General features: G+C 38.5%; 1 protein-coding gene across 2 annotated transcripts in view; it reads left to right on the plus strand.

Annotated features, from left to right (window-relative positions):
* The window catches only part of LOC143860608 (auxin efflux carrier component 5-like), a 76335-nt gene extending 66983 nt beyond the window's left edge, over positions 1-9352 (plus strand). For both annotated transcript variants that reach the window (XM_077371339.1, XM_077371340.1), the window contains 6 exons: positions 1255-1359; positions 1504-2210; positions 6703-6788; positions 6947-7104; positions 8333-8409; positions 9125-9352. In XM_077371339.1, the coding sequence (XP_077227454.1) occupies positions 1552-2210; positions 6703-6788; positions 6947-7104; positions 8333-8409; positions 9125-9197 (1053 nt within the window). In that variant the 5' untranslated portion in view covers positions 1255-1359; positions 1504-1551 and the 3' untranslated portion in view covers positions 9198-9352. The remainder of the gene's footprint in view (positions 1-1254; positions 1360-1503; positions 2211-6702; positions 6789-6946; positions 7105-8332; positions 8410-9124) is intronic.
* Positions 9353-12964: the final 3612 nt, after the last annotated feature.

The raw sequence follows: 12964 nt of genomic DNA on the forward strand, positions 1-12964 counted from the left end.
AAATTCTAAACCGTGACCGAACCAATGCGAGAAAAACAGAACCAAACCAAACCGAAAGGCATGGTTCGGTTCGGTTTATCAGTTTGGCCGGTTTTTTGTGCAGCCCTGGCCGAAGCGACAGACGAGGCTGGGGCGCTATTTTTAATGTCCTTTTTTCCAGCGCATTGAATGTTCTCTTGTACTTTTTCTGACTGGACTACAGTGCTTGCTACAGTACTCTTCATCTTCTCTCCGAAGCTCTCTAGTTCCAGCCTAGGAAGAAAGCTATCCAAGGTGGGTTTCGAAGGAGGGGGTTTAAGATACTGAGGCTCAAAAGTATCATTCAGTTGGGGAGACCTAGAACTCTTTTTCCTGTCTTTTTTGTGCTGCTTTTTTTGGTTATTTGGACTTTGGGAAACGGCTGAAGCAGAGAAATTAGCTTTCCGAAGAGCCTTTGCTTCCTCCTCTGCATCACGCTTGGCGATCATGATTTCTAGAGGAGAGAGGCAGGATATTCCCGGATCATGGGGACCTGGACTAGACATGGAGAATAAGCCAAGGAAAGATGAGTTGTAGCAAAATATTCAGAGCAATGGCAAGATAAAAAAGCTTCAGCTAACCTACCAGACAGAATAAAAACAAATAAATGCAAGAGGGAGAATGCAATTAAAACCTACCAGCCATAATAATCACATAATGCAAAGGGGAAGACTCTACAGAACGATTACCATTTCCAGAAAGCATTTGTTAGAACAATCAATACTACCATGACTTCATCCAGAGCAATCTTGTTGAAAAAAAAAATGCTCAAAACCTGATTTGGCCTTGTAGCTCTGTCGTAGGGTCCGGAAGTCTTGAGTACATTGCATATGTAAATTTCAAATAAAAAGATATTTGAATAAGGTACACAACTCCATGCTATTTTGGGGCCAATTCCAATACCAAACAAAAGCCAAATGTACCGAACACACATGAAATTAGTTACATCGCATTTGTATTAGTGGAGAATGATTGTTCATGTTTTACATGCATTTGATTGGTACTGATCATGGCAATGAAGCTGTAACTAGTTAAAAATTGATCAGTCCTTTTATTCTTATATTTAGGCAGTGTATTTGTATTTATTCTTATATTTAGGCAGTGTATTTGTATCTCTAGTAGCGTAATGGATTTTGTGTCCACGGAGTTGAATATAAATATTCAGAGTATATTTTTATTTTTCCAGCCTTATCATTCAATTTTTCCTTATGTACACGTATGTTTCTTCTTGTATAGGTAAAGCAGGTAGATGAGCTTGAAAACATACTAAGTAAATAATTTCTTAGATTTTTGTTGGTGAAGGCAGAGGCATTTCAGGTTTTGAGGAGAAAGCCAGTACAGGTATGTTTTCTATTATTCTCCCTTTTGTTGCTTCACCCTGTTTTTTGGCATTTATTATCAATTCGATATTATGTCTTTATTGAATATTCTTGCATCATGTGAATTACAAGATAATATACTAACATACTTTTGTTCTCTTTTCAGGGTTATCATATTAGGACGGAGTGAAGGTGAAGAAAATAGGAGAATAGAATGATAGGGTGGGCAGATGTTTACAAGGTGGTGGAGTCCATGACTCCTTTATATTTAGCACTATGTCTAGGATATGGGTCTGTCAGGTGGTGGCACATGTTCACCCCTGATCAGTGTGTGGCGATCAATCGCCTTGTTTACGTATTTAGTCTTCCTCTCCTCACATTCGAGCTCACGACAAGTATCGAGTCATTCAAAATGAACTATCAGTTCATCTTTGCGGATGCGATTTCAAAGCTCATTACCATTGTCGTGTTAGTTGTGTGGGCAAAATTTAGTAGCGCAGGGAGTTATTCTTGGTCAATAACAAATTTCTCCCTGTCTACTTTATCCAACACTTTGGTAGTTGGGGTGCCCCTACTAGGGGCCATGTATGGGAAAGATGCGGTAGCCCTAGTGGTTCAATCCTCTGTGGTGCAAGCCATCATCTGGTTAACCGCTCTTTTGTTTGTATTCGAATTTCGAAAGGCAATGAATGAAAGTTTGGAAACATCCAATGCTGGCGACACTCGTGCGGACATAGAAGGAAATGAGAATTTGATGATTAGAAGTAGACCTTTTTTCTGGTCTATAATGAAGATTGTATTGCTGAAGCTCGCTCGTAATCCTAACTCTTACGCTAGTATCGTTGGCATCATATGGGCTTTTATCTCACAAAGGTATGAAATAATCTAACGAATATTAGTATAATATATGGAGAAAATTGTATTTCATGTATCCAAAGAAAAGAGAAATAACAATCTTGAATAATTGTTTTTTTGGGTTTTGATGTTGGAAGAAGATAGAAAGGTGACTCGGGGTTGCCATTTGGGTTGCATTTTTTTTCACTTGGTTTTGTGGCATTTGGCATTGGTTACTTCATTAGGATTATTATCTTTCTTTCTTACTTCATTAGGTTTTGTGGCATTTGGCATTGGTTACTTCTTTAGGATTTTTTCACTAGGATTATTATCTTTCTTTCTTTGGTAGAGATTTTTCTTTGTATGGCAGGATTATGATGCTAATTGTAGTTGCTTTCTTTATGTGGTAGATTCTTGGTCTTTCTTTTAAAAGAAGTTTACTTATTTAGGAATTGTGTTGACTTTATTTAAGAGGATGTAAATCATGTGTTAGAATCAATCAAGCGAATAGTATCAAAGTTACTCTCTTTATCTCTTTCTTGGTTTAGTGCTATGGGCAGTGGAATTGATGTTGCAAGCAAGTTGCTTGTGAAAATGCTCTTTAGAGCTCATGTTATATCTCCTCACTAGGTTTGGTCTTTTATCTATATAGTAACTACTGGCTTTGCTGAGAAAGGGAGGATTAGTCCAGTGACTCAAACCTTACTGATGAATTGCGACTATGATAAGCTTGGGTTTTGGCGTTAAACACAAAATACTACTTGAAAGTATTATGATGTGCAAACCATAGCTGCTTGAGTTCTTCATCCATGCTATAAAGCACCTCACGGTTTTCCCTTCACCACCATAGTGATCGCCCAGCATTGTCGCTACTCTTATAGAAAGGGGAAATAAGTTCATGGTCTAATCTCATTTAAGGCTGAATTTAATATGATGAGTAGCTTCCAGTAATCTATGCTTCACCCTGGACGTGTTTTTTTACAAATTGAAAGTGTTGAACCATGCTCTAGCAAGGCTAAATCAAGGAGGTGATATCAGTTGGAAGACCATATGTTTGCTTATTTGCCAATACAAGACAGTACTTACATGCTACATTGTGGTGCTTTCATCACTTGATTACCAAATTAGTGCTGAATTGAGAGCAAATTCTTCTCCTCTTCTATAAGAATCGATCACTTATTGGAATGTCAGTGTCATACATACTCTTGATCGTATAAAACTCGTCTCTTTTTGGATTATCAAGCTGGTGCCAAATTGAATGTGATGATGCTCATCTAATGGTTGTGCTAAAGCCTATGAAGGACAAACCATATTTCAGATTGATTAGTATATGGAGGCTTGTTGAAATTACAGGGAGCTGATCACTCCATCCCATCCTACAACATTTGAGCCTTTGTATTTGCTAGAAATTATGCTCCTGTGAAACTCGTGTAACCGGCAGAACAGTACACTGTCCTGGTTTCCTGAGCTTGGTATGATCTGAACCTCAGATCAGCTGTATGAATATTGGTGAGGTAGTACAACTAGAAATGGACCTTGAAATTGTGTGTGGTTGATCTGAATCTCCAAGGTGGATACATGAACTCACATGTGCTTGTCGTATGACACATAAAAGGCTTCCATGTGGGAGATCACACTTTTGTTTGATGGATTCAATACCAAATGGGAGGCAAAACAATGGTCCTGTAGAATGGGATACAAGCAGTGATGCCACAGACACTGAACTCACGGGAACAATGACAATAGAATCCAAAGGCTCACTTTCGAAGGTTAACTTCTTTTGCCAAACATGTGTTTCACTTATAACTGACTCTCAAAGGGCTGTGGAATTCCTTGGACTTATTTCTTTTGCCACTAAGTTATGCTAGGTTCTTTATAGGCGATTTAAAGATAAGGAATAATCTTGAGTTATATTGTATTGTTGCCCTATTGTGGCATTCTTATCATTACTGCGTAAATGACTTGAAGGAGTAAAAGTCATGAAGAGGGAGATCTCCCATGCAAAGTTCACATATCTCTTCACCTAGCAGATCTATGAGGAGGTGTCCTTTCGAGATCTGTCCACCAGACTATTAGATATACATCCTAGTGATCTGTCCTCCAAACTACTAGATCTACATCCTTAGGTTTGGGCTGTGGACCTAAAGATTTGGGCTATAGATGTAGGAGGTATGGGTATAGATCTAATGATTAGAAATGTGGATCTAGTAGGCATGAGTTCTTGGGTTGTAGATCTATAGGCTTTTAGGATGTAGATCTATTGGTTTGAGGTTCATATCATAGGTCTTGGGTTCATATCTATATGCTTGGGATGTAGATCTATTGGCTTAAGCCTTAAGGCTCATATCATTGGTCTTGGGCTCAGATCTACAGTTATGGAATCATGAATGGGTGCAAACAAGGTGCAATCAACCACCCCACGATAGGCTGGAAGCAAGGAGTATTGCAGACAACCCGAAAACTTGTTGAAAGCAAGAGGTGCGATTTCCCACAAGTGGTTGGAGGCAAGATTTGTTGTAGAGGGGCATACATGGAATATCCGTTTTGTATAGTACATTAGCTAACGTGTATAAATGAAAAACTGTATCTAATTATATATGCTTTTGATGTTGCATGTATACACTTGCTTACAAAGACATTTCCCTTTGATTGGAATGCACCCAATAATGGTGTATATCAGTCAACTATGTTCCACATGTGCATTAGGGAGATACGTGACATGTGTGCAAGGGCTAGGGCTAAGCAATTCGAAGTATAAGACTCATGCTGACAAGATCAAGCGACATCAAGAGTTTCAAGAAAGTGATTTCATTATCATTTATTTGCACAAAGAATGGTTTCCATTGGGTAATGGATTTTTGCTATCCGGGAGGTTTGAACTCGAGACCTTTGGCTCTGATACCACATTAACTTACCAACTTCTCCAAAAGCTTAAGCTATTGGAGAAGTTGGTAAGTTAACAAAAACAACAAGCTCAACAAAAAGGCTTGGACCATTTGCTATGTTGATAAAAATTGTGAGCAATGCTTATGTGATTAACTTGGCATCATTGAGTAGCTGCATTCGATATTTGGTTCACTTCTTATAGGGTAGAATGATGCATGAGTGGGGGCTATGGCTCACCAAGGATTGGCATGCCTAGGGACCATGGCCTACCAAAGGGCCACGTGACCACCCTTGAACAGATTAGAATAAACTTTTTTTATTTGAGTTCAGTGTCTTTACTCTTATCTAAAGGTTATTATTCTAGTTGAGTAGTTGGAAAAACGGCCATTGGTTTATGCTTACGTAGGAAGCCCAAGTGGGGTTATTATGTCATTTCACCTCACTGTGTAGAATTTGTTACAATCACATATTTTAGGTTTGTTTAGATTCTATTTTGTTTGGAAGAAAGAGATAGAGAGCTCTTCTCTTGGTTTTCTCCTCGAAAATTTGAATTCTGAGTGGATCTTGGATGGATTTTGGAGCCTTTCTTTCAAATATGTGATTCTCTTGTTATCTCTTCTTTCTTTTCTTCATTAGGGTTTTGCTTTCTTGTTCATGTAAATTTATTCTTGCCTAATTTCATATTTTCTACACTAAATTTCTTCTTTGTTTTATGCCCTAATCACCCTGAATAGATTATTTCAATATATGATTGTTTGGATCTGTTCGACCGATAATTTTGAGCTGGTTTAGCTTGTAAAACCCTTCCTGGGACTGCATCAAGTCATGAGGGAATTTCATGTTCCACTAGTTACTTCTGATGTGAGCTTGTCAGGAATATTCCTCAGTAAGACTAATTGTTTCTTTGAAAAGTTGCATTTAGTGGACGATGAGTCAATCAACGTGAAAAGTTACTTATGCATTTAGTGGATGTTTCTTTGAAAAGTTACTTCTGTAGTTACATTTTCTGAAATCGTCATTGTTTCTACTTCTCCTTCACTTACAACCTCTTACCATACCCTCCCCCTTTCCATACATCTCCTACTTTACCCAAACATACGAATTGGAATTGACATTCCCTTTACCGGGGGAATTGGAATGGGATTGGAATTTGTTACCAATACCAATTCCTGATTCCTGTAAAACCCTCCAATCTTTAACCTCAGTAAAACATGGGAAGCAATTGGGATTGAGCTTGGAGCTCAATTGAATTGATCACTGATTAAAACTCCCAGAGTAAATCATCGACTCACCCAAGTTGACATGGTTTTACCTTGCCAAGTTCTCACCGAGTTCGAATTTTTTCCAACAAAGTCACTTAAAACTCTTTGACCCACGACCTGAGTTAATAAAAAAAATTTACTGTGTCAATCATTGACTCGCCTAGATTGACTCCCTTTTACCTCACCTGAGTTTTCGCCCGAGTTCCAGTTTTTAAACATTGGGATTAATCTTCTGTGGGACTATCTTGAGATTACATGTTTAGTACTAAATTATATATCAAAAAAAAGTTCAGAAGCTATATACTTTCCCATGCTAGGTGAAGTTTAATGTGTTCAGTAATTGATGCATGTTTTCTAACCAATGACTGTGGATATACATATAGGTGGCATTTCAAGATGCCGCATATCGTAGAAGCATCTGTGCTGATCATGTCAAGAGGGGGAAGCGGTTTGAACATGTTCAGCATGGGTATGAGACCATACTTTACTCTTTTATACCTAATTACGATTTAAGTAATTGGTTCTTTTACATGGTATCAGGGGTTAGAATAATTGGTTTGTTTCACAATTTTATAGTCTGATTAGTTATAGAGTTGCATTAAAAGGGCTTCATTGTGTTGTTTGCAGGACTGTTTATGGCTTTGCAAGAGAAACTTATTGCATGTGGTGTAAAACTAACATTGTTCAGCATGGTGTTGCGATTTATCGCCGGACCAGCTACCATGGCGATCGGAGCATTTGCCGTGGGCTTAAATGGAACCACATTACGTGTTGCTGTCATTCAGGTGACTCATCTTCAAGCTGAAAATACATTAGTAGCATACACTTACCCACTATTAAACAACACAAGATGCAGCTTAGGATCTCTTTAGAGTCAGAGAAGATGGTCCTTATTTAAAAAATATTTTTTAATTTAAATCTTATTTGGGAATTTAAACATCAAGGCCTCTTTGGAAGCCATTGACAATATCATTTATAAAACTATTTTAACTGTATATGTAAATAATCTTCTTTTTAACTTCAAAACTATGTGAATGTAAGATTTTATGCAAATGTTTTTTGAGGAAAACAAAGATGCCCTTGTTCTTGATGTATGTATGCATATCAGGAATTTTCTAGCGTCCCATCGCAGAAGGCATTTTGCGGATGGGCTGTTGCATGTGAGAGCAGCCACACTAGCTCACTTTTCAGCAGATTTTGTCTTCATTCATGATGTGGCATCTCTCGCATGCAACAACCCATCTGTGATGATATTTCTACATATGTATAGGGAAATGATATTTCTACACCCTTTTGTTTGCCTTTTGCGGTAAATAGAGTTCTCATGAAAAGACAAAAAAGGAGAGTGAAATGCAGTCATTATTTTAAGTAAAAAGGCAAACAAAATGGGATTGAAATACTTGCTGGAAAAGGGGATAGAAATATTTTTTCCGTATATATTAATATACTATATACACAAGAAACATGATATTATACTCCATTTGGTTTGTATTTTCCTAAAAAATTAATAAATTTTATACTCCATGTTCTTGAAATTGACATCATTGTCAGGAAATCAGAAATAAAGGGACTAGAAATGCTGAGAAAGGGGATTGAAAATATCACTTCCCCATATACATAATGTAAATAAGGGATTTGCTAGGGACCATTGCAGAAGGCATTTCTCGGAAAGGCTGTTGCATCAGAGAGCAGCCACCTCATGAATAAGGACAAAATCTGTTGAAAAAGTGAGCCTATGTGGCAGCTCTCTCATGCAACAGCCGTTCCGCACAATGCCTTCTGCGATGGTCCCTAGCAAATCCCTTTAAATACTTATACAATCATTAACACACCCTCTCTCTCTCTCATATATATATATATATATATATATATATATATATATATATATATATATATATATATATATATATATATATATATGAGAGAGAGAGAGAGAGAGAGAGAGAGAGAGAGAGAGAGAGATGAAAGTGTTTAGGTGAACTGAAGTATTTGTTTGGTTAAATGCAATGACAGGCAGCATTGCCACAGTCCATTGCGGCCTTCTTATACGCAAGACAATACGGATTACACGCGGAGTTGCTTAGCACTGCGTAAGTTTCTTTAGCTTTTGGTATTTGGGACATGTGCCTTGTTACAAAATGCATAGAGATTTTGGGATTTGCTAGGGACCATCACAGAAGGGCATTTTGCAGAACTTCTGTTGCATGAGAGAGCAGCCAGCTCATGATAAGACAAAATCTGTCGAAAAGTGAGCCTATGTGGCTGCTTTCTCATGCAACAGCCTGCCTGCAAAATGCCTTATGCGATGGTCTCTAGCAAATCCCTTTGTTTTAATAATTCCGCAAACTCAGCTTTTGTTTACTTGTTTTAAGGGCTATTGAGAGCTTTTTGGGAACTGTATAACATTTGATCTGTTTAAAAAAGAAAAGACATCCTGGGTTTGTGCAATTACTAAAACATCGTAGTGCCAACATCAGTAGTCTTTCCAACAGGCAATCATCAGTAGTCTTTCCAAGAGGCAATCAAAGGACCATTAGGAAAGTGTATAATAAAGCGAGGGTTTCCATTATCAGAACAAAGAGTGCTGATTTCATATCGGCTTCCTGTTTTGATGTACATAATTTTTTCAGAAAATTTTTTAAAGAAGCAAATTTCCAGTGATTGGTAAATTCATTTTCCATGGATTTTTTCTAGAGTCAAAGTTTTCTTTCAATGAAAACCGCAAACCTAATAGACCCAAGTTGATTTTCTTTTGCATAAATCCAAACACCAAAGGTTTAACGCAATCCTATGTTTGTTTTGCAGGGTGACATTTGGAACGCTGGTTTCCTTGCCTGTGCTGATCGGATACTATGTTGTCCTAGGGTTCTTGTCCTAGAAACCTCCCTAACATAGTTTATTTCCGTATTTTATCAGTTTCCAAATAAAAAGAGTATTGTTGTAATTGCTTGAGAAATTGTACATATCCTTTCTAAATGGTTGTTTCCAACTCTTAATAGGAATTAGATGAAACAGAGGGAGATACTTATAGAATATGAAATCGCATTAAATATTTTACTCACCCATGATATCCTTCCTTATCAAATTTATGTCTTATCAAGGTTTCGATCAAACATGCATTGGATGGATCCTAGAATGCATTTCAAACCCAAGCTTCTCAATTTTGATCAATGGTTCTCCTCAGGGTAGGTTTACCTCTTCCAATGGCCATAGACAGGGTGACCCCCTTTCCCCCCTTCTCTTTTGTCTTGTCATGGAAATTCTCTCTATCAACCTGGAAGATGCACTAAAAAAGGAAAAGTTCTCTACGCCATTTACCCAAGGTTCGATTTCCATATCCCATCTTCTTTTTGCAGACGACCTTATGTTGTTGCTTCTGCAAATATGAATTCTCCTAATGGTTTATTATCTTGTCTCAAGAAAGTCAGCAAAACAACAGGTCTGGAAGCAAATATGGGAAAATGTGAGATACTTTTTGCAGGAGTCAGGGAGAGAGAGGACCGGATCATCAGGAAGTTAAAAATGAATGAGGGATCCTTCCCAATCAGATATCTTGGCCTCCCGCTATTCTCATCAAGAATCACCAAACAAGATTGTCAGCCTCTCATTGCAAAAGTGAGGAGAAGAGTTCAGAATTGGTCAGGAAAGCTGCCGTCAAAGGCCGGGAGAATCGAACTGGTAAAGTCTGTGCTTTCCTACATGATATTCTGAGCTTCAGCGTTCAACATCCCAACCATCATTTTGGACTCCCTTGAAAAGATTTTCAGAGATTTCGTCTTGGGGGGGCTCCGTGGGGAACAAAAGAATCCACACTGTAGCCTGGGAAGATATTTGCACGCCGAAGCAGGAAGGAGGATTAGGTCTAAGGAAACTGAGGGATGTAAGCAAAGCCGTCCAAATCAAGCTGCTGTGGAATATCATCAACAAGGACGATACTCTTTGGACAAGGTGGTTTCAGCAAAAATACATAAAAAATAAAAATTTCTGGACTATCGCTATGCCAAAAAACCATCATGGGGAGCAAGAAGTATCCTTAAGGTCAGAGAGATTGCAAAGAAACACATCTATTTCAATGTAGGAGATGAGAAGAAGATTGGTTTATGGGAGCATCCCTGGCACCCCCTCGGTCTAATGAAGAGCTGCACTGACTCTTCCTTGTCTTCCATCAGAACTCTAAATGAGCTGCACTCTGAAGGAGAGTGGAATCCCATCATTGATAAACCTTCCCTTCGCGAGGAGAAAGATATCCTTTTGGAAGCCATTTTCAATGATAATGAAGAAAACTTTGCAATCTGGAAGCTAATGGTAAATGGAGAATTTTCACTGAAAAGTGCTTGGGATGTCACCCGAAGTCATGCTCAAAGGATCCCGTGGTTCAATAACATTTGGTTCAAAGGGCACACCCTCCGTCATGCTATTGTTTCATGGAAAGCTATCTTAAACAGACTTAACACCAAGGATAGACTCTTATCTTTTGGTAGGAATATTGACAGTAGATGCAGTCCAATGCTGATACAGAAACAATCAATCGCATATTCTTTCGATGCTCCTTTTCGCCTGGATTTGGAGATCTCTTCTGTGGAGAGTGGGATCAAGAAGAAGGACAAAGATAAGCCTGATAGAAGAGGAAAACTGGATTAAGAGTTACGCCCCAGGATCTGGTCAGCGGGCAACTGCTACAAAACTGAGCTTCCAAGGAGCTATTTACCATATTTGGAAGAACGAAACCTCCGAATTTTTTAAGGGAAATGCAGACATGAGACTGCTATCATAAAAGACATCATTTTTGAAGTTGGGACTAAAATCAATGGCCTCAAAATCCAGGATGAGCTGAGTGAGGGGAATATGAAAGCAGCTGCTCTACTCGGTTACAAATTTCAAGCTAAGGATGTTGGAATCAGATCTTGTTTTTGGAGCAAGCCCGAGCAGGGTGAAGTAAAGGTTAACACAGACGCTTCTCTGGATGATGATGGAATTGGAATAGGGAGTATCATTAGAGACAGCAACGGAATAATGATTATTCTCTCTTCTTGCTGACAAGGAAGAAATATTTTAAGCTGAAATGAGGGCCATTACGAGGGAATTCTTCTTGCATTGAAATCAGGAGTGTTGAAGAAGATATGGTGTGAAGCAGATTTGCTGTTTGCTGTTAATGTTATCAATGGCAAAGCAAAGGTCCCATGGAAAAAAAAACGAAGTTGATTTTGGATAGTCCAAAATCCCTGTCCCAATTTACATCATCGAAAATCACCCACTGCTGGCGTGAAGGCAATGCTCCTGCTGATTTCCTTTCGAAGCGATCCTGCCCGTGCAAGGGAGATGAGATCCCTCCTTTCGTAGCGCCTCCGAAGCTCCTAGAGATGATCTCTTCAGACAGAGAAGAAAATGAGTATTTTAGATTGTAATTCCCTGCCATCTATTTCAGTTTGGCTGTTTTCTGTTGAGCTCCTTTTGTTGTCTTTTCTTGTTATCTTTTGCTCTAGTTGTACCTTGTGCCTTTCTGGCCTATGGTTGCCCTTTGGGTCCTTCTCTTTGTAATTTTTTTTTATTTTTAATGATATCTGGTGGGGTCCGCCTAACCCCAGCTTACTCATCAAAAAAAAAAAAATCGCATTAAATAGGAATTCGATGAAACAGATGGAGATTCTTATAGATTATAAAACTGCATTATTAATTTATAAAATAGATCAAGACTTTCCATAATATGGCTTAATCGAATTAATACCTGATGAGGAGGATATAGAGTTTATTCCCTTTGTTATCATCAGACCATAATTGGAGATCAGAGAAGTTCCTTTGAAACTTTTTCCTCGGGGTCTCACCAGGCACCATCTCCACCACGGCGTCCCCCTTTTCTCTCTCTGACAAGTCCCCGGACATGTCTTCTGTTGCGTCTCTGCGCCCCTGCTCCTGCTCCCACCCCCGGTTTGCCAGCCGCTGAAAATCTTCCCATTCCAACTACTCGTCCACCCATGAAAATTTTATCAGACTCAAAAATATGTATCATTTCAAAAATTCCAAATGTATTCAAATTGTCAAACAACAGTTACTCCAAAAGCTTAAGCAGTTGGAGAAGGCGTTATATAATTTTTTTATACTTCAACACCTCCCCTCACGTGTGGCCCCTCTTTTTAGGGTTGGCCTACACGTGGCAAATGTGGTCCCTATTTTTGGGTTCGCCATTCCATGTGGATTTTAATACGGAGGAGGTTTGAACTCAGGACCTTTGCTTTGATACCCCAAAAGCTTCAGCCGTTGGAGAATGAGTTATTTAATATATTTTTTTGTACTTCAACACAAATCAAATCTAATTTTCTGAAACCCAGCGCAGAGACGCTGGGCCTCTTTGGATTCCCCCAAAATTGGTCCTTATTTGCAACTAAGATTACCATTTGCACATAAGATTTTATTCTAGTAACATGTAGTGGTATCTAAAGGGGCTCCAAGTCTACGGATGTTTATGACATTTCCTGGACAATCTCTATAGAAGTTGAAGATAAAATCATATTTTGTTTACAATTTACTCCCAATATTGATGCCCCCCTCCTCAGTTTTCCATAAATCAACCATCTTTCATTAAGTTCAAACTTTTGAGCTACAAAAAAATCATATTAAAAAACAACCAACAGATTGATTATCCACTTA

Source organism: Tasmannia lanceolata, unplaced genomic scaffold, assembly GCF_043159265.1.
Source record: "Tasmannia lanceolata isolate RefF3 unplaced genomic scaffold, GAP_Taslan_0.1 ptg000037l, whole genome shotgun sequence".
In the NCBI taxonomy this organism is placed as follows: domain Eukaryota; kingdom Viridiplantae; phylum Streptophyta; class Magnoliopsida; order Canellales; family Winteraceae; genus Tasmannia; species Tasmannia lanceolata.